This window comes from Paroedura picta, chromosome 5, assembly GCF_049243985.1.
Source record: "Paroedura picta isolate Pp20150507F chromosome 5, Ppicta_v3.0, whole genome shotgun sequence".
NCBI classification, from domain to species: domain Eukaryota; kingdom Metazoa; phylum Chordata; class Lepidosauria; order Squamata; family Gekkonidae; genus Paroedura; species Paroedura picta.
In genome coordinates, this window is record NC_135373.1 from 87728952 (window position 1) to 87751325 (window position 22374).

At 42.0% G+C, this 22374-nt stretch overlaps 1 protein-coding gene across 7 annotated transcripts in view; it reads left to right on the plus strand.

Annotated features, from left to right (window-relative positions):
* Positions 1–215: 215 nt before the first annotated feature.
* Positions 216–22374, plus strand: part of ACSS3 (acyl-CoA synthetase short chain family member 3) — a 69199-nt gene continuing 47040 nt past the window's right edge. For 3 of the 7 annotated variants that reach the window (XR_013231229.1, XM_077338935.1, XM_077338936.1), the window contains exons 1-3: positions 10732–11354; positions 15943–16087; positions 18667–18855. Coding sequence is in view for 6 of the 7 variants with exons in the window: in XM_077338935.1 (XP_077195050.1) it covers positions 10747–11354; positions 15943–16087; positions 18667–18855 (942 nt within the window). In the remaining variant the exon portion in view is untranslated. Of the gene's footprint in view, positions 559–10731; positions 11355–15942; positions 16088–17763; positions 17847–17876; positions 18264–18666; positions 18856–22374 lie in introns of those variants that run through there. The other 4 variants (XM_077338937.1, XM_077338940.1, XM_077338939.1 and 1 more) reach the window with 4 other exon arrangements.

Below are 22374 nucleotides of genomic sequence, written 5' to 3' on the forward strand. Positions count from 1 at the left end.
ATTCTACTGATAGTTTCCCAGAGCCTATTCTGTCCCCAGAGCCTGCTGGCCATTGTGAACCTATACCAGCAGGATGCTGGTTCAGTGCAGAGGCCACTAGCTGACATCTTATGACCATTGTGCAGAGACATCACAGAGACATCACAAATGATCCTTTGTGAAGTGAGGATACTGGAGTCCCCAGCAACATTGACCATATCCACCGGTCAAGAAGCAGTGAGCAGCAGAGGTCCATGAGTGGTACATATGAGTGCAGCCAACCTCCAACTGACAATCAGGTCATGTCCTCATGATATCACTCAGATTCACCAGCGGAATGCCTGAAGTGAGAAAAGAGCTACCAGCTCTACAACTCCCAACAAAGCTAATGGCACAAGTGACAGGAGCCTGCTGAGAGTGGTCATATGAAGAGAAGTCAGAAAATGTGGGTTCATGTCCTCACCTGCAGCTCAGTTCTCTTTGGACAGGCAAGGAAATGTAGACACTGGACCACAGTAAGGGGAGCATGCAACAGCACCTTCAGCAAAAGCTGACACATCCCCTCTCATGCCTCATTGGGTAAGTACAGCCGCATGGCAAATGGGAAGCATGGGTTTCATTCCCAGGAAGAGAGATGTTGGCCAAAAGGCAAAGTAGCCTACCTTTTTTTCTAGGAATAGGCTGAATGCGAGCAAAAGAAGGTGGAGGCTGGGTTTCCACCTACTCCTCCTGAACAAGGAACTAGATCCCTAATTAGTCAGTCAACACAAATGAGATATGTATAGGGAACAATGCATTCTCTAGGAGCTGTATGATTCTAGGCAGAGAAATGCCGCAAACCTAGGCATGGTCCAGCAGAAGAAGACTTAGATAGTATACCAAAAGCCTTAGGTTCCATTCCCAAATAGAACATGAACCTGGCTGGTTCCATACAGGCACGGCTAAGATTTTGTCCCCTCAAAGTATTGTCATGGGGTGGGGGATGGTGACCATGCTGATTTGCTATCCTACATATCTATCAGTTTGGCACAATCTGCCTGCAGCACTCAGTGGTGGTGTAGTTAAGAGCAGTGGCTAATGATCTGGTGAGCTGGGTTTGATTTCCCACTCCTCCACATGCAACGAGTTGGGTGACTTGGGCTCATCACAGCCCTGTTAGAGCTGTTCTCAGAGAGCAGTTTCTCTCAGAGCTCTCTCAGCCTTATCTACCTCACAGGGTGTCTTTGTAGGCAGAGGAAGGGAAGGCGATTGTAAGCCACTTTGAGACACTTTCGGCAGTGAAAAGTGGGGTATAAAAACCAACTCTTTTTCACAGAGTCCATCACTACTATCAGCTCCTGTTCACCCCAGTAATAGTTCCACTCCAAACATTCCTGCTACCTCCACAGGCAAACTTTATGACTTAGATGACAGCAGGGACGTGAAGGAATGTGTGACTTGGATAGCTTCCCCCTTTTCAAGAGCATAGTGTGCTCCCCCCACAGCTCCTGCCCAGGTCTTTCCCTGTACAACCTGGAACTGCAGACAGATGGTCAGAAATGTCAGGGGGTAGGGATGAAGTCTCATCTGTCAAAACCTGTTGCACAGTGATACAGCTTTAGAGCACCCCTGACATGTATTAAATAGCAGCAGGAAAACTATGATGAAGTCCATGAATGAAGTTGTCTTCATTCTAGTTAAGCTCTCATGCCTTTTCTGAGTTGTACTAGGGAGAGATGGGCAGCAGCACCATCCCAAGCACTGCATGTTAGAAACCTACCTTATATGCCTAATTTTCTGTGTTATTTTGGGTTCCCAAAAAGCAGGCACCATGAACATAAACGTGTAAAATTCACCGACTTGCCCAAAAAGGAATCTTCTTCATAAGTGGCCTGAATACCATGTAACAATAAATTTGTCACAAAAGACCGTGTAATGATAAATTTGTTAATCTTTGAAAAGCCACAAGACTATTCCTTTGTTTTTCTCAGAAAGCATTCCTAAAGCTTCCTGGAAATTATTCCCGCCTAGGGCCCATTCTGCACATATAGGATAATGTACTTTCAGTGTGCACTTCTAAAGTGCACTGAAAGTGCATTATCTATTGTGTGTAGAATAAGGCCAGGAAAGACTAATGGGGAAAGGAGACAGTGCCAGAAATAATGGTTTTAAACGAGTGGACAGATTTGAACTGCATTCAGAAGGCTGTCTCAGGTTCAGTTCAAGGTATTGACATACAGAACCCTTCATGGGCCTTGATCGCTTTTATCTGCAGGACCGCCTCTCTCCCTATGCTCCACCATGACAACTTTGATCATTCCAGCAGGGCATTCTGTAGGTAGTTCCAATTTCCTTGGATCTTCAGCACATTCTCCAATGTATAGGTAGGCTTAGGTATAGGATAGTTTTATTTAACAATTCTGCTGTTGGTAAGCATGACAGGGACTGGGATATGATCAAAGAAGGATTTTTGAGAATTTGTATTATACTGTCTTTATAGTATGGAAATTTGTTTTATGCTTTATAGAAAGTTTGTTTTATGCTGTCTTTATAGGCTTTTGTCTTGTAGCTTATATGGCAGTCAAATATAAAAAAGCAGATGTTAAAACAAATGCTTTGATTGTATTCATGAAAGTTTCTTTTGTATCCCATTTTTAAAAATTTGTAAAACACGTGTGTTAATACTTTATTTTATTTTAAATTTTCCAGATGTAAAAATAATATCACAGAAACAAGAGCAGTATCATATACTAAAAATATAGTATATGAATTTAAAATTTCCAGATTTTACAGTTTTTAATATACAAATAAACCAACATCTCATTACTGGTGAACTGAAATCGAAGTAAGCATATTACATTTGACCCTTTTTGTTTATTGATTTACTTTATTTATAGCCAAACATTCTTACCGAGATTCAAAATGGATTACAAAAAATAGAAACCAAGACAACAAAAAATATCCAATAACAATACAATAAGACTAGGATTCAGAAATCAGTTTGAGTATAATTATTTTTTCCAGTTTACAAAATTATTTTGACGGCACTTCTTAGTTAAGGGCCAAATTAGAAGTGATCTGCCCCATAGATGCCACAATTAAAAAATATATATATTTTAAAGTACTGTGAGAGTCCTGATCATGCCTGCAATGTGGCAGGTTCGGGCATTCCCCCCACTTTTTCAAGTGCTGAAACCGCTGCAGTATATATGGATCACTATAGTGAAATTGTACCATTTAAAGAACAGCCATAGCTTGCATATAAGGTAAAATTGATGAAAAGTATTATATAAGTTTGCAGAGCACCCTTTCTCTGCTATACAACTATTATTTTACTGGCTAAGTCCACAGAAGGCATGTGGGGGGGGGGGAGGGAAACAAGAGTGCCTCAGCCCACTGTGCTGTGGGGATGGCATTAAAAAACTTTTTAAAAACAGTGCCTACATCCATGCGTCGGACCTGTGGGTGCTGTGACATTTAGTTTGACCTAGAGAGTATACTAACAAAATTATATAACCCATATAGCACCCATAAAAAGCAAAATAAACATCCAATAAAACTTTCAGTTAGCCATATGGGAATCAGGTACAGGAGTTTCTAAGACTGACATAGTTTTATTGGTGCAAAGCAAATAGAACCAGTTATCTTATTGCTAATGGCAAATAAAGTGCAGGTTTTCCCATTTATTGATTGCACTACAGATCTGGTGCCCCCAAATGGAGCACTATTTTTTGGATCTTGCTTCCTTAAAATGGAACAATAAATAGAATGGGAAATATAAATATAGTAGTTTCTGAACATAAGAAACATTCTTGTACCAGTTCTCTAGAACTGCAGATAGCATTATATCTAAGCTAAATAATAATAAGATTCGTCTTATCCAACATTTGGCAAATTCTGACAGTACTTCTCAAATGCATGTTTAAATCATTATGAAAGCAAATAAGTAATTTAAAATAAGCCACAAAGTCATACCACGTCGGATGAATAGATCTTTTAATCTGTTTTAAAAGTCTAATTTATCAGTTTTCACATTAGTGGTGGAAAAATAACTTAATGTAAAACATACATTTGAACAAAATTTGAAACCAGTGATACCTTTGAGACCAGCAAAGTCTCAGTCAAGGGGCCCCTGCCCTTTCTACCTCCTCTAGGTCCATCATTAACCATTTAGAGGGGTCAACATATATGGTCATATGACATTATCTTAACACAGCCGTAAGACTAAATAAAGCCGTAAGGGCTTAGAGGGAGGAGTTAGGGCGGGCTCTGTCCGGGATGAGGAAGGGTGCTGATTGGCCACTTCCTCCGGACAGACCATCGGCCAGGCCAATCGGCAGGCGCAAAGCGCCTGCCGATTGGCCCGGCTGATTCCCGCCCTGCCGACAAGGGAGCAATTGCGAGCTGTGTGGAGTGCGACTCGCAGTTGCCCCCTTGCCGTTGGCCTGATGCGGCGAGAGGCGCAAAGCGCCTCTCGCCGCATCAGGCTGCCGGCTAAGGGAGCCCCCGCCAGCCGCGCTGCGCACGACTGCCGGGGGCTCCCTTGCCTAGCGCCCGCTGTATTTTTATTACAGTGGGCTTGATTACTAGTTTATATTGATTACTAGTGTATATATACACACACACACACATACATTAATTAACTCCCACCCATTCAGGAGACCCTTCTAGGGCCGTCAACAAAAAAAACAGGGTTTCATGAAACCCTGGTTGTGAACGCATGCTCTTACTGAAGAGACATATTCTACTTGTGTTTGGAAATTTATTTGGCAACCTTCTTTCCATCACATGATTGTGTCAAGTCATTGGCCCTCTACCCCAGAAATACCTATGCTAACAGACATTTACTATCCAGAGGTATATACAGAGGTATATATAGAGTACTTTCCCAATCATGTTACCTTGTTAAAGGTAAAGGTATCCCCTGTGCAAGCACCGGGTCATGTCTGACCCTTGGGGTGATGCCCTCTAGCGTTTTCATGGCAGACTCAGTACGGGGTGGTTTGCCTGTTCCTTCCCCAGTCATTACCGTTTAATGTGTTTGCCCAACTCTAAATCACATTGCATACCTATTTTGTATTTTATGCACTCACATCAGAGAAAAGAAATTCCCCCAAAGTCCCAATACCAAGGAGTCAAAAGAACAGCAATTGCACTGGAGTCTATAAAAACATTGCTAGCATCCATCAGCTTGGTGCCAGCTTGGTGTAGTAGAGCCAGCTTGGTGTAGTGGTTAGGAGCACGGACTTCTAATCTGGCGAGCCAGGTTTGATTCTGTGCTCCGCCACATGCAACCAGCTGGGTGACCTTGATAAAGCTGTTCTGGCTGAGCAGTAATATCAGGAATCTCCCAGTTTCACCTACCTCACAGGGTGTCTGTTGTGGGGAGAGGAAAGGGAAGGGGATTGTAAGCTGCTTTGAGACTTCTTCTGGTAGGGAAAAGTGGCATATAAGAACCAACTCTTCTTTTTCTTCATCAGTTATTGGACATAATAATGACAATGTCAGCCATTTATGAAATCTTCCAATTAACACACCAACCTACGTGAACTCAGTCTGTCCCCAAACAGAACAGAACAAAGGAAGGAACAAATGCTACCCAGCATCCTTGACTTTATGGAGTACTATGGTGTACTCAGCAAGAACCCTGTGTCAGCCACTCTCCCAGGTCTTCTGCTAGGGAGGTTTTTTGTAGAATGCAATCAGACCACATTAGTTAGCTTAATAAGGACGGGGTGCCACTGTTGCTCGTAGTGCTTAACCATCACTCTCCCCCACCCTGAGAAGCCAAGAAATATGGTATGAGCTAAGAGTACACATGGTACTTTTCTGGGTCCCACTTGAGGGTCCCACAATGTAGGGTTCACTTGTTGGGGAAGTCAGTGTAGTTACTGGAACCTTTTCCACACCAGGAAGCCAGCCCAGCACAGTGCTTATGTGGTTGTGGGGCTAATTTCTGCTTCTGGACGATGTTGATATCAGTCCAAGGCAGTCCCAGGCCTGGCACAACACAGGCCCTCATTTGCCCCATCATGTATTTTAGCACTGATCTATGGATGACATGGCTAGAATTTGTATGCTATTTAGGAGAGAAGTAATTGGCCCAAGATGAGTGTGTGAGTCCCAACACATGCCATACGTAGGCAGAGTAGGGTGATCATCATTTTTATAATTCCTGCTGAATTTAATTGATCATTCATTCTTTAAATAAATACAGGTAAAGCTCTCTAAAGGGCCATCCAATCCAAATGAAGAATTTTTATGCTGACTGATTTCTATTATAATAATTACTAATGCAAATTGTTTACACCGCAAAATCATGATGTAGTATATAACTCATTAATACATAAAAGTGATTCACAATACAGTATTTAATGATAGAGCAATACCTGTATTTTCTGTTTGGGATTATTTAAAATATGTAAGAAATTATGGGCACAATTATCATAATAAGCTGGGAAATGGAGTTTTAGCAAGTAGACTGCAAGAGTGAGTTTGATACTTCTTAATGTTAATATTTTCTCCAATATATCCCCTTGAAACTCATTAAAATTTCTCTCTGCTTCAGAATATTTTCTCAGGCATGAATAATCTAAGCAGAATACTGGTATAAATATGCAACTAGCTATTATGAGGAGCAGTAAATTCAGAGCTAATTAAAAAGAATAAGAATAAATGTTCCTTGAATAATTGTTTCTACTGCTAATGTACAAGCTGCATTCATTCATCTTGTTGGGTGTTTCTTAAAATATAGCACCGAAGGTTTGAATAGAGATGAATACATTTTCAGAGCTGGTAGCAGGCTGGCAACAGCTTCTGTGTGCCTCCCAGCAATGATCAGTTCAGCTACAAGTTACTCAGTTTAAGAATCTGGGGTGCTTAACAGTTATAAAAGCCCAAATAAGACACTATACACACACACACCATGGGTTACCTGATACATGTTAGGCTGAAATTTAGGCACTGCGATTGCAGAATGCTTTGGTGGCACAGGAAGCAAATGGTTGGACCTTGTCTCTCCTCCTTTCCCAACCACTTGTCTCCAATGCCACTGCATCTGCCTGATGGGCTTACACAGTAGCAAGCAGCTGCTCCTGTCTCCAACTAGACATATCAGAATCTCCCATCTGTTTGGGGGGATGTGTAGGCAGTGGGGACATTATCAAAGAGGCTATCCACTGACGGAGCATGATGCAAGGAGGGTGACCACCATGTAGGTAACATTTAGAACCCCACAGCCCCCTCCACTAAGGATAATGGTTATAGTTATTGGGAATCAGTGATTCATACCAGGCTGTTGCTGGCTGACCTCATTTGTCAGGGGGTTCCTATTTTCTGCTTTCACTGCCAAACTGAGTGGTGCCTAATTATCTGAGTTCCAATCATATATAAGGGGCAGACGAAGGAGGTCAAGCTCACATGGGTCAAATTCCTGCCCTTCTCAGTGCTCCTTGGATGTGCCACTCTTTGTTTCCTCTAGGCCCCACACAATCTTATTGCCTCGCCTAGGGATTTAAGTCCTTGGATTTAAGTATTAGCTATATTGATATTGGTTTCTAAAACATAACAAGTAGAGGAGATGAGAATGAGGTAAATAATTTTTGGACCCCTGTTGGTGAGAAAGGCAGGGTATACATTTAATAAATAATAGCTTCCCTGTCTTTAATGGTGCTGTGATTTATCCTCTCACCCTCACCCTCACAAACACCCATGACTTGAAAAAGCTCCTCTCTGATCACATGTAGACATGTGATGCTTGCTTGAAAACAACGGTTTTCCCTCAACTGGTAATAGGCTAATCTGATCTCATCTGATCTCGGAAGCTAAGCAGCATTGGCCCCAGTTGGTATTCAGGTGGGAAACCACTAAGGAGGTCCAGGGTCGCTTCACAGAGATAGGCAACAGCAAACTACCTCTGAGTGTCTCTTGCCTTGAAACTCGGGAAAACTCTCTGCCCTGATTATGCCTTTTATTTCTACCCCAGGGATTAAGGAGACTTGTTGGCAGGTGCAGCCTGGTATGAGAAAGACTTGACATTTAGGTATGAGTGAAGTGTTTGGAATGGCATTAGAAGGCATATGTTAAACAGTGTGATGGTCAGGACTTTAGCTGTGAATGCTGCAATTAAGCAAAGAAAAAACAAGACTAATTTTCAAAACGACATTTTTATGCCCTTGAAAGTAGGATACCTGAGGCAGATGTCTAGAATGCCAGATCTTAACTGCATTTCCTCATGCCAATAATTATTGGAAATATTATACAAATTAGCTTTACATACAGCGCAGACTAAACTGCATAAATGTTCATTTGCATGCTGTTCTACAGCCTTGACTTTTTGAAAGTATTAAATATAGCATACTTGGGAACTGGCTTGCAACTTATAAGGTACATATTTAAATATTGCTCATCTATGACAGGTGGAAGTTTTATAGAGCAATCCTCAGAATCCTACACAGGTCTGCTCAGAGGGGTTTACTCTAAGAAAAGGGTTCTTAAGATTGCACTGTTAATGTACTAAGATCTTTCAATCTATTTTGTGGAGTGATATATATTTATTTTATTTATTTCTTAGAAGATTTATATACCGCCCTCCCCTGCAGCTTAGGTTGAGTTACATAAGACTATAAATAATCAAGCAGAGGGAAATTAAGTCATTTTTCTACAGAGACTGAAAAATACTGAATTAAACTCAATTCATTGTTGAGTCAGCACCTTAAGAGAAGCAATTTTTTTGTTTGTCTTAAGGTGCTAATGGACTCAAGTTTTGTTCTACTACAGAGTAACATCCCTACTGATCTGAAAATTAGTTCATTCTATAATCCAGTGCTGGAATACATAAAAGGACACCAGCTCTAGGTTGGGAAATTCATGGAGATTTGGAGGTGGATCCTGGTGAGTGACGTAAGCAGTGTGCAATGACAGGTCTATGGTATAATGTCACGGAGTCCATCCTCCAACACAGTCCATCTTTGAACGCAATTCAGTGATAAATGACTTCTGGGAGATTTACAGGTCCCACTGGGAAGTTGCCAATCCCAGATACAAAATGTATGGATAAAAGGAAAGAGAAAACACTGATAGGCAGTGATGTGTCCTTACCTCTGTTTAGCAAAGCATGTTCCATATGGCATGTGGGTTGACACATCATGCAACTCTTTGTAGTGACCATTGCTCATGTTATGGCTGCTGTTTAAAATAGTAGTTACCATGTAACAGTTTTTCAAACAGCTTCTCAACCAGAGAAAATATGGCAGCCTGCAGAGAGAAAGCATATTTGAACAGCAGTCTACAATGCAGTGTAAGGATTTCTAGTCAACAGCACAAATTCAAAATAGCTCAATTACTTTTCCTAGTTGATATATCCTTGTTGATACCTACCATACCCTGAATAATTTCAAATTTCTTATTATGATAGAAAAACAGTAGAATCAATTCTAGCATGTCAGGTTTCTCTACTAAACAAAGTAGAGGTGGACTATATTTAATGCATTTACTTTATAATTTAATGCATTTTAAAGTAAATCCAAAATGGCTTATATCCCTCTTCACTCTTCAATTTCTTTATCCCTGTGAGGTGTGATTATGCTGAGAATTAAAGATCTTCTATGGTAGAGTGTGGATTTGAACTTAGGTCTCCTAGTTTGTCATCCAACACTGACCACTACTCCACACTGGCTTCACTGGGTCAGATCTTACCAGTACGGTAGCAAAGTATCAATTCTTATCTGCTTTCTAGCATGTTTACAAATGTCAACATTTAAATTATTGTTAACATACTAATAAAGAACCAGATCTGAAAACCAGGCTATGCACAGATGCCACCGTATTATGTTGCCTATTCACCAGTTATATTAAACTCTTCGCTCCAGTTGATGCAGCAACATGGCTCTGAGGGTTAAGGTCGAACAGTAAGCCTGGCGGTTTTCTCTGAGGTAAGGCTCTTGTGTTCCCATAGTAACTTCTTCCCAGTTTGAAAAGTTTTCCTGACAACTCTCACAGTTGGAGACTTGTTATGAAAGACTTGTGCCTTCCATGAGTAGTCAATATTAGCTATACAGAAATATGATTTGTTCACAGACTGGTTCCACAATTGTTCTGCAAACAACCAATTTAAAGTATTATATAGCCTTGATAATTTCCCCTCTATTCTCTTATGAATTCTCTGTTCTCTGAAGGATGCACCCCTACTATAGGAAATATGGTAATGAAATCTTTCACCCTATAAAGAGATTTCTTTTCCCTCTCATACAACTAGCACATTACTTCCAGTCACTGCACCGTGAAAGCGGTGGCAAATTTAGTAGGAAGGGGCAACAGATGTTTTGCTTGAGAGTCGTCTTGTTTTTTTTTGAGAAGATATACGTTAAGAGTGTTCGCTGCATTCAAAAGCGGTTTAAGATTAGAAGGTGCGCGACCACAAGTGTGGCTTCCAGCACGACTCTTTCAGATCTGCCACTGGTTTACGATGAAAAACATGAGAGGGATGGCAACATTTCGAAAGGCACAGATTTAGTAAAATGCCCTGTACTCCGCGCACTTTTAATATGCTTTTGCCTCTTGAACCAGAAAGTCGGTTTGAGGGGACGTCTGAGGAGAGTGCAAAAGGAGAAAATGCGGAGACTGTTGAAAGAAGTTTAAACTGGAGCAGGTATTTCCAGGCCCTTCCTAAAGAAAGCGTCAAAAGAAAAACTCGGCCTGGGGACATGATTTTGCCTGACAGCAAAGCAGTAGTCGAACTGCACGGACAAAAGTTGCGAGGGCGAGTGAAAGACAGCACTGCCTTTCGCAATGGATGCAGTCCATTCGCAGTCGGCCTCCCACTCAAGAAAGGGGGAGGGTTTGCGCGCCAGGAGCAAAGCCCGGACTGGAGCCACCCTTGACTTAGTCTTTGCAACACAAAAGTGCCCTGGAGCAAGGGGCAGGGCCTATTCGCCACGCAATCCAGTTCGGCTCTTCCTAGTACCTTTGGTAAACCTTGAGGACGCGATTTTTCTCGGAACGAGGAGTCGGGCTGGAGTTCCACGTTCGTGCCCCCTCGTCCCCGCTGGACAGGGCCAGCCCGGGACGAGGTCGGAGAACATGAGCGCCCAGTGCGGGAGAGTTCTGCTGCTGCAGAAAGTTGTCTGCGGCGGAAGGTCAGCCTGCTGGGGCTCGGGGGTCTCACTCCGCCCAGTCGGCCGGCAGAGCAAGGTGCGTTTCGTGGCCCGCTGGGCTGGGGGTCCATCGCCAGCCTCCTTCTCTACTCGGGCAGCAGCTCCTGCGGGCGGCTATGAGGCCGTTTACAGGGCGTCGGTGGAGGAGCCTGGAAAACTGTGGGCAGAGGCGGCTCAGGGCATCGAGTGGCACAAGCCCTGGACCAAAACCATGGAGAGGAGGGATCCCTGTAGCACCTCTTGGTGAGTGGCCGACATAACGCCTGCTGAGCTCGTGCCTGGGCCAAGGCAATACAGCGATAATGATAAGAGATCGGCGCCGTCTAATTCTCTCTCCCGCTCCTGTTTCTGCTGCTGTACACAGTGGTCCCCAACCTTTTTATCACCGGGGACCACTCAACGCCTTTTACTGAGGCCCGGTGGAGGGGGGGGGTAGTTTACTCCTCTACTCTCAACCACTGCTCTAACGCGCTCTGGTCGCTATGGTAATGTTTAAACATTCCTTCAAAATAAGATACAGACACGCCACAACAATGAAGTGTGTTGTAAAGGGCTGGGGGGGATGAAGTAAAGGGCGGGGGGGGGAGAAGGCGTCCTTCGGGGCCCACCTCCAATTAGTCGAAGGACCACACGTGGTCCGCAGCCCACAGGTTGGGGATCGCTACATTAAAGCATGCCTGCCCCTTTCCGAGAGTGTAGTATTTCCTGATCTATGCAGACTCTTTGACCGTTAAGAGCGGGTTGGCAGGCAGATATTCAGCAGGTGGAAACGATTGCATCAATTTACCAGCAATTTGCGATTTCGCTGGTTGAATTTCTGCCTGTTTGGGGCACAGAAGCCTTGTCAGAAAAAAAGGTGGCTCGACTACTAAAGATAAGACAACTATTGGCCAGTAAGATTATTTGAGTGCTCTTGAAGCCTGCTTGCAGGTCAGGCGCACTGTCAAGAAGAGGGTGCCTGGATGACTGACTTCATTTAGTCCCTATTTGGGATTGAGCAAGGTGGCTTCCAGGCCAGCATGAGTCCCCCCCCCCCTAAGGTAATGCAGTTTAACAAAGGACAAGCTTGTGTCATCATGCTTTCAGCTACTTGAGTTCATTAACATGAAATACAATCTCTGCTAGATTCTTAATTAAGCATTGATGGGTTTACAAAATCCACCTTTAAACATTACTCTTCATCATGCTTCTGAGTACAAGCCATGTAACTGAATTTGTTTAGGAAGTAACTATGGTTACTAGTTATGAAGAGAAAGACCCTGTACATAAAAGAACACATGATATATCAACATACAAACTGACAGGGCTTGCTGAATCTTACAGATTTTTAAAAAAATCTTATTTCAGCTGTTTGTGCAGAGATAACATTTTCCATCTCTTGCTGCACAACCGTATTCAAATAAAGGTCACAACAATTTCAGGATAAAAATGTCTTTTTATTTGTTGAAAGATTCAGGCCTTGGTTATGAGTTTTTTACTAACTGCTGCCTTAATTAATTAATTAATTAATTAATAATTATATTTATATACCGCCCTCCCTGAGGGCTCAGGGCAGTTTACAGAAAACAGGAAAAGATACAGATAACAGATACTATTCACAAATAGAGAATACCATTATCTTCTCTTCTTTGTCTCTATCAACCTGGTAGAACTTGAAAACCTGGTTTGCTTCCAGCATGATCTAAACAGATTTAATCTGCAGTTAATCCTGTTTTTTCTTTTAAATTGACAACTATGGACTTTGGGCTGTGCCACTATCCTTAAAACAATTTATATCCCCCCACCGGGTATAGTCTACTGCTGAACAAAATCTAGATAACTGTAAAGCTTGCACTCTGTTTTGTGACTCTCATTATGTTGTGACATGCTGTTTTGTGATATTTGTTCGGTACCATGGGTTGTGGCTCAGTGCTACGAGGGACAGTTTAGCTCATTGGTACAGCCTCTTCTTGGCATACAGAAGGTCCCAGCGTCATTCTTTGGCATCTTCCATTAAGAGAATCAGATTTTAGGTGATGTGAAAAATCTCAAACTTTGATGTGCTACTTCAGACCAACTCTGTTGTCCACCTGAAGCGGTATTCCCAAAGGTGATGCTCTTCCACACAGCATTGGTATGAGTTAAGAATCTCCAATGCTCTCAGGGAAAGGACTGAGAATAGGAAATACAATGGTAGAATCAGATGTAAAAGTAAAATAGTTGAGGGATCTAAATTGATCCCTCTTGAGTCTTCTTCCTTTCAGGACTAGTGCTGAAGTGTTCAGAAACTCTGGATTGATTTTAACTAGGCACTGTGGAGCCTTTTCCTTGTAAAGCTTCATCACTATTTTCTTTAAATAGAGCAGTAGCCAGAGGTGTCTCTTCCCCTTTCGCTTCTACTTCAGCTCATTATAGCTGAAATTCTGGGAAAATGTTGCGAAATAAATGGCACAGGAGAACACTGCACTGACATTATTGCTCCAGTTGTATTGCTTGTTCCTACGGTGTCAGCTGGGTAAATGCTGCTTGCAGGTGGGATCTGTATAGTTTGAATGCAGGCACAAAGTGGGCCCCTAAACCTCATCTGTACAGATATGCCCAAGGTTAGGTCCCTCTATAGAGTAGCTCTTAATAAACAGATGTTTTTGGTAAATTAGTATTGATCTAACTAGCCACGGTCAAGGTTAGGACATTGATTAACTGGAACTAATAATCCAGCCAAATTCATCCTAATTGGGGCAACTTGGGAAGGACAGCTGTGCTTAGTAACTTGCAGGTATTTTGGTCTTGGAGCTAAGATACTGTTTAAAAGGTGCTAGCGAGAATTATGATAGTATCTAATATCACTAAAGTCCTTAGGCAGCCAACAAACCTTTAGAGCAGGGGTGACCAAAAAAGAATTGTCTGTAATTTAAAGAAGCACAATCTAATGACTATAGAACAAAACTTCAAAGTTTAACACGTTCTAAATGCAAGGAATCATGTTTTTTCTCATTTAACTCAATTCACATTTTCATAGCATTTTAAGGCCATTTGAAATGTGCGAGGTTGGGAGCCTCCAAGGTGATTTCAGTGCTGACAGTAAGATATCAGGAGTGGGGAACTTGTTTTTCAAACGCTTGTGCCTCCTGATTCAGCTCAAGACTATGGTGGGGATTTATTTGTTTATCCTATGGGATGTAGAAGAAGAAGAGTTGGTTCTTATATGCCGCTTTTCCCTACCCGAAGGAGGCTCAAAGCGGCTTACAGTCGCCTTCCCATTCCTCTCCCCACAACAGACACCCTGTGGGGTGGGTGAGGCTGAGAGAGCCCTGATATCACTGCCCGGTCAGAGCAGTTTTATCAGTGCCGTGGCGAGCCCAAGGTCACCCAGCTGGTTGCATGTGGGGGAGTGCAGAATCGAACCCGGCATGCCAGATTAGAAGTCGGCACTCCTAACCACTACACCAAACTGGCTCTCAGTGTGTTATCTTGCCAGGAGATCCTAAGATTGTATGGCTGCCAGGCAAGAGACATTTGGAGGTGGTTTCCCATTGCCTGGCCCCTTGGAGGACATCCTTCTAATACTAGCCAGGGCTGACTCTGCTTAGCTTCTGAGATCTTGGGCTTGCCTGGGCTATCCAGGGCTGAATCTGCACTTACTTTGTTTATTGTCAATCCTCTGCCTCTTCAAAATCCTGCCTGTACTTCTGGAAGTTCTCGGTCCACATATTGCTGGAGCCTAGCTTGTAGGATTTTGAGCATAACTTCGCTAGCATGAGAAATGAGTGCAATGGTGTGGTAGTTTGAACATTCTTTGGCATTGCCCTTCTTTGGGATTGGAATGTAAACTTTGGGATTGGAAGTTCTTGAACAGGTATGTTTCATGGATGTGCTCAACAAGCAAGTGCCAAATGAAATTGTAGGACCTTATCTTGTAAAATATATTAGTAAAATTCCAAATATAGGGAATACTTTTTTTCCTATCTGTAAAAGAAGGGTAGGTGAACCAAATCATGAGAAAAGAGAAGTAGATAAGTTAAGCAATATAGGCAACATCAGAGAGCAAAGGCTAAAGCAAGTTCTTGAATTTAAGGTCAGGAGAGAATTATGAATTCAGTTCTTTAGTTGGAAACATTAGCTGTACTGGTAGTTTAATTAGCAAATGATCTCCATGTCAAAGAAATTTTCGAGGCCCTTTTTTCCCCTTGCTGTTCAATGACTCTTACCTGTTTGGTGTGAGGAGGGAAGGCAGCATGGTCAAGAGAATGATGGATGCATTTAATCAGAAAGAGACAGCAATCCTGCTAGGGAGTAAATCCCACTGGGCCAATGGCACTTACTTATTGCAAACCCCATGACTGAGGGGTAGGTCCGTTATAAAGTGGACATACTTAAGATCCTGTGAAAGTAGGCACTGGTAGGTAACGGCCTGAAAAGCAAACATATGCCAGGCAACTATGAAGGGGAAAGAAAGGCAGATCCAGAGAGAAAGGAGGATTGGAGCTATGCAGTAGTGACAGGAAAAAAGTGGTCCGAGAGGGGTGGTAAATTTCCAGCATATGGGTTCATGTGGCTTCTGATGTTATTGACTCTTCATTAACTGGCAAACCTAAGGAGGCTAGAAAGGCCAAAATAGGCAACACTGATGGTAAGATAATAATTTCATCAGTTTCCAGTTCCATTCTAATAAGAGCTATACTCTTCTAAGTCCATTAATTTTAATTCACATAGAAAGGTGTAAAAATGTGATCATAATTTCACTAACCCATGTATTTTGAATCTGATTTAGACTGAGGGATTGCAGAAATTAGAATATAATTTTTTAGCAGTTGTCCAGCAAGAAGGGTCAGTGGCTTTTTTCTTCTTCTAGGTTTGTTGGAGGAGAGCTGAATATTTGCTATAATGCTGTAGATCGCCATGTTCTGAATGGACAAGGAGACCAGATTGCTATTATCCACGACAGTCCTGTGACAAATACTAAAGAGGTTATAACTTACAAAGAAGTTCTTGAACAGGTATGTTTCATGGATGCGCTCAACAAGCAAGTGCCAAATGAAATTATAGACCTTATCTTGTAATATATATTAGTAAAATTCCAGATATAGGGAAGCGAGAGTGCTTCCCAGGCTACAGAGAGAGGAAAGCTGGCGGTGCTGGCGACAGGGCTTTGCGGGACTGCAGGGAGGCTGCAAACTCTCACCCCTCAGCTCTCTCCCAGCAGGAGTATACCTGCAGGCCACAAAGTCCTGTTGCTGCCTCTCTCCTTGTGGGCGACAATGGAGGCCGCAGCCACAAGGCTTCTAGCAGGCAAAGAGGGAGGGTGGGAGCTGGAGGGGGAGGACCAATCAGGGTAGACCTGGATGGACAGGACCCTGGACAGTCTCGTCCCAGGAGGCTGTTTCCCAAATATGTAAGGGATAAGGGAGCAAAATAGTGTTAAGGATTCTTTCAGACATGCTTGCTGATATATTGTAATCTGAATAGTTTGCCACTAAGATCTGTAAGTATTATGGGGGATAGTATGTTGGACTAGATATGCATTGGTCTGATCCAGAAGGTCCCCTTTTGTATACTTTTGTGGTGGGAAGAACAGGTAGTTTCCACTCAAAGTCATTTAGGCTTTGAGGCCTGTTTTTAGCAAAGTGTTGGTGTCTATAGCGTCCCCCATCCTATATCGCAACTGCATGATTGGTTTCAGAAATGTTGCCATCTCATTTTGTTACTCATGTGCTATATCCACTTTTAACTACTCTAGAGGTGGTTTATTTGGGTGGAGAGAGTATGATGCTACTTAAGCCAAGATGTTCATGTGAAAGTGATAGAGTTTGTGCAATGAGCACATTTTTGTGAGATACTATGAATAAGCAGCAGCTTATTTGTATATTATCTGTATAGAGGACAAAGTGAAGAGGGTAAAACGTTCAAATGCACGCTGATAATTAAGGTGACATTTCAGTATCTTTCCTTTGAGGGCTTTATGGGGTATCCTGTTCAGTCCTGTGCAAAATATGTAGTACTACTAAATCACATTTGTGTGTATTGAATCGGTAGTCAAAGAAGAGGAGCAAAACCCACATGTCACTGCAAAATACACTTCTTTGTCTAACAAGCATTTTTTTCTCCAATTACAATAGCTCTCAAAATGTCTTGGCCTTCATCTTGTACTTGCTGCCTCATTCTTAGAATAAAGTTGTGATTATTCAGTAATGAAGAAATTATTGAGCTCTGAAAAGGGAGTACAATCCTCCATTTCTATTTTGTATTGGTTTAGTGTTACCTTATAAGCTTTTGATTTTAATGGCTACCTTGAATTCCAGTTTAATAAGACAATTATCGAAAGACTATTGCGACTTGTGTTGTGAGAAATACAGATTTGTTTTAGTGTGTGTGAATTTAACTCGCAAGGTTTCATTTCCATCAAATCTCTCAAACTGAACCCAACCTAGGTTGCTGCTGCTTATAATAGACTCTGGGTTATGTACAAATGAGCAGGGACCAGAATTAAATTTGCTAGGAAGTGGTATCCCATCCCCCTACCATCACTTTCTTCTCTCTCCTGTCTGACGGTTGATTGTGTGAAGGTTCAAGAGGGTGGCAGGTTATAGTGGATGATGTCATAAACTGCAGTAGATGATGTCATAAACTGCAGTGGATGATGTCATGGACTGCAGTGAGGCCACTGGAAGCTGTGCTAACCGCAGCCTTGTTGTCAGGAGCTGCGCTGACCATGATGAAGATATAGGAGACTGCCTGGTGGCCAGCAGCATTTGACAAGTTGCATAGATAATGTTATAATGGGGGAATTTAAAACCCCAGTGTATTTGCTAGTCAGATTTTACTGCAAATCTGAGGTTCCTCCAAAAGTGCAGAACTATCTGTTTCATTCAGTGTGGCCCTGATTTACAGATTTAAGGAGTTGCAGAGGGGCACACATGAGCACTACATTATATAGTTGAGGTTATTTTAAGTGCTTTTGTGCAGATGGTACTATATACTCCCAGAACTGTAATACAGATTTTGGGTGGTTGGTATAAGGAAGCACCATTCCCTGAAAAGGGGGCTGCAAGGAAGCTAGATACAGGGGGAAATAAAATGCTGGCTTTCTACTTGTTTTCAAATAAAATGGAGTACCTCACAAATTAAACTTTAATAAAGTTAATTGTATATTGTATATACACACATACTAGCAGGGTGAGTTTCCTGTTCATTTGTCCCCAGTCTCAGTAGCTAGTACTTTAGAACAGTTGCAGATCAGCATTCATTATTGGCAGGGGTTTATTTTTACAGAATGAAACACTACCAACTTGTAATATCTTGATTATTCCAAATGCACTGATACCTTTCTTTTTACCTTTTAATGTTAATTTAGCTCTATTAATTACTTGTGGATGGTTTGTATAATAATTTATTTTTATTAATTAAATATTACTGATTCCAGAGCATGTTTTAATTAAATGCCTTTACAGATTATTTTATTTTATTTATTTATAATTCAATTTGTAATCCGCCGCTCCCATGCTCCCCTTCCAATAACAAATGGCAATATCAATCATTAGAACTATTTCTAAGTAACTTTAAAATATTACATACACAGGTGTCCAAGCTGGCTGGAGTCATGGTGAAGCATGGTGTGAAGAAAGGAGATACTGTTGTCATCTACATGCCCATGATTCCACAAACAATGTACACTATGTTAGCATGTGCAAGAATTGGAGCTATACATAGCCTCATTTTTGGTGGGTTTGCTTCAAAAGAGCTCTCTACTCGCATTGATCATGCCAAGGTAAGAAGCATTTTTGTTCAAGTTTCCAAAGGGACAGATTTTATTCTGAAGTGTTATAAATAGCAACTTCAACTCTGTCACATGTGCCGGGATTTTATCTATATAATTTCATCCTGTTGATATGAGTCAAATAGCTATTTAATTCTCTAAAATACTTTCATTGGATATTTTTGTGGGTTAATAGCATGTGTAGACCTACATAAATATATGTTTAATTGCTTATCTGAGGGATTTATCCCTCTCTGAACTAACATTTTTTATGTTGGTTGTCATATAATTTGGGCAGTCCTACAGAGAGGAACAAGTTCTGATACATGCTGTGATGTAGAACAAGTTACACTCAAGCAAGCTTCCTTAGAAAATAAATGTATGGCAGTTCAGACCTCCCTAATTCATAGAGGATGCTTGTGGGAGGCTTCGGGTAGACATACACAGCTTTGCTTCCAAACCACATCCTGCATGATTGTGCCACTTCTGGGGTTTTTCGAAGCTTGAAGAATGTTTCAGGGGATTCTCAATGGTAAAAAAGTGGAGAAAGGCTGAGTAGCAGCTCTCTGAACTGCCACAAGGTAACTTTGAGTACCAGCCCTGTTTCCTGGACTGAGCTTTCGGCCAGCATTAGCATATATTCTGCTATGTCGACGTGAAACTGCCCTGTACCGAATTGGGTCACCGGTCCATCCAAGTCAGTATTGTCAGATCGGAAGCAGCTCTCTGGGATGTCAGGTGGAGGTCTCTCACATCACCTCCTTGAACTGGAGATGCTGGAGATTGACTGTGGGACCTTCTGCATACCAAGCTGATGCTCTGCCACCTCTCAGCATGGTGTCACTCCTGTGGTATTTCCCACAGGCCAGTTTTAATTAACAGCATAATGTCCCACCCATACACAATGGATAATGGAGAGAGAAAAGCTGGACTTCCATTCTGCTGCTGCTGTTGTTTTTAAAATTTATATTCTCATAATGGCGTCTCAAACAAGGAGTATAAACCAGAACGCACAACATCCTCTCATACATGCTACTCTGAAACAGCTCGTTCATGTGCAAGGTGCCTGAGGTTGGACGAGGTGACACATAGGTGCATTATCACAATGAACTTCCTGGCTTTTTAGTTGGTTGTCCCGTCGCCTCAGTATACGTAGAGGACTTGGAAAGCAAACTAGGGATATAAACCGTTTTGTGTAGAGTCATAGCATTCCGTTATTATGTGTTCACTTTGTTTGTGCTGTTGGTAACAGAGTTCCAGTCTTTGCACCAGAGAGATTCTTGTCACTTTTTCCTCTCTTTTCAAGTCTGAAAAGCATTTGTTTTTGAGCACCGCTGGTTGTCTTGGAGCAGAACCTTTTCCCAAATATAAGTTCTTGTTGCTTCTGGCTTCACATCACACAGGTGTGTAGCTACACAGCTGTTGATAAAGACTGCATATTCCTGCTTCTCTTTCCTTTTCAGATTTGTGCTTGGCATGATGTGCTCTGCTTTTGCCTGCCCAGGACAGCCCCTGACTTATGAACTGTGAAATACCTGGAATTCTTTGCTGCCTATGCACTTAGACTGGTGATGGTTCTGCATGGATCAGTAGCTAAGCTCATGTCTGCTTTTTCTTCTGGTTTGCCTTCGCTTCTCTTTAGTAGAATGACTTGCACAGTGTTTTGATGATTTAACTGATGGACATTGTACCATTGATATTTTTGACATTGTTTTGCTGGGCATTATTACTGCTTGAATTTGCTAGTACCCCATTCCAGATATTTGTAATATACTCCTTAGTATACTTCATCCCCCCCAAAAAACTTTATCTAAATTTCAGTGTTCTGTTTAATAGGCACCCTGCTAGTTAGTCAGAGATCCCTGCTGTTCTGTGTGAATCACTGTCTAGATTGGAGGTTGCTCAGTAAGACAGATATAGAGCCTAAGTCAGCAGCTCCTTTAGTCCACAATTGAGAGGCCATAATATGGAGGTAGTTTTAGGCATATATTTGGGGCAGGAATTAGAATGTTCACACTGACTTGTTCCTAGGGTCACATTTTAACAAGTGTAGTTCCCTGTCCGTAGTCTTACAATATGCATAAAAAGTGAGATCCAAGAGAAAAAATACTGTAATAAAATATCAAGAAAGCTTCACCAGAGGAAAATACGATTTTTAAAATAAAGGGCTGGATCCAGCAGTATGCTCATACAACGATGGCGAATCTTCCCCATTTTCCCCTTTCCCCAGCAGCCATTTCTGGCCTTAGGAAAATTGGTTCCTGGAATCATGTGATGAACGGGGTGAAATTGATCTTTCATTTCAATCAGCAGAACACGAATGGAAGAAGTAGGGGGGTTGATTTTGCCCCTTTATCTTTCTGTGCTGTAGTCCACTGACCCTGATGTTATTCTACAAAAAGCACAAAGATCAACTTTCCTGGGGTCAGAAATGGCTGCTGGGGGTGAAGGTAGATCTGCAATTGTTAGCACCTTCCACTGACAGATTATTGGTTCCAATCCAATATCTGTAAGCACCGCAGAGAAGAGGGTGGCTGAATATCTAAATGGAGCAAGTTCCACCCAGATACTTGTTACGGATAGCACAAGAGAGTAGAGGTTAAATAAGAAAATAAATGTATAATGATTGAGTGGAGTTGTGATGAGAAACCTATCAAAGTGTAACATTATTACAGTGTGATGAAAGAAAAATAATGATCAGAAATGCTGAGAACAAATATAATAGGTTTAACATGAGAAACAGGAGTAACGATCGAGCTGAATAACTTCTACATAGCATTTATACATGGTGAGCCTGAAGAAGCCAGATTTCTAAAAGGAATATGAAGAATACCAAAACCTGAGCCTTGAAGGACCTCAGCAGAAGGAGAGAGCAGTATCAGTTTTGCTGAGTAAGCAAACGTGCTATCAACATGGCCCATTATGCACGGAGTGGAAGGTCCGCATTCAGGGTGGAATAGCGGCGGCTAAAATCACCAATTTTGCACACTGCAGGCGGCAACCGGGCGCAGATTCAACGTATGCCGCCGAAAAAGCCGTGTTAGTGAGATGCAGAAGAAAGTGGAGCTTCCCGGGACAAGGCCGCAACCAGAAGCGGCTCCGGAGTAGCCGCGTACATAATCGGATACTCTGGGTTTTGCTGCCGTTGCTTTCCGTACCGTGCGTAAGCGGTTTGCTTCACTTCTTCCTCCTCTGCGTTCTCCATGCGGCCATTTCAGCGGCCGTGTATAATAGGCCCATGCGATGCTTTCTTACTAGTATGTCCACATGCTGTTTTAAGCAATTTTTCTTTAAGCATTCTTCCATCAAATAAATGTCTCCAGAGCAGTGAATACACCTTTTTGTTCTAATTCTCTCTTTATAAATATTCTGGGATTATATTGTTAACTTGAAAGGCCCTGCTTTTCAGTCAATGAAGATATGATTTTACTAACACCGTATCTTCAAGAGCTATCAGTGCAAACAGTTCTGAAAGGAAATTAACACTTTCAGATATTCTGGGAAGATTTTCATGGGTATTAGTTACCAGGT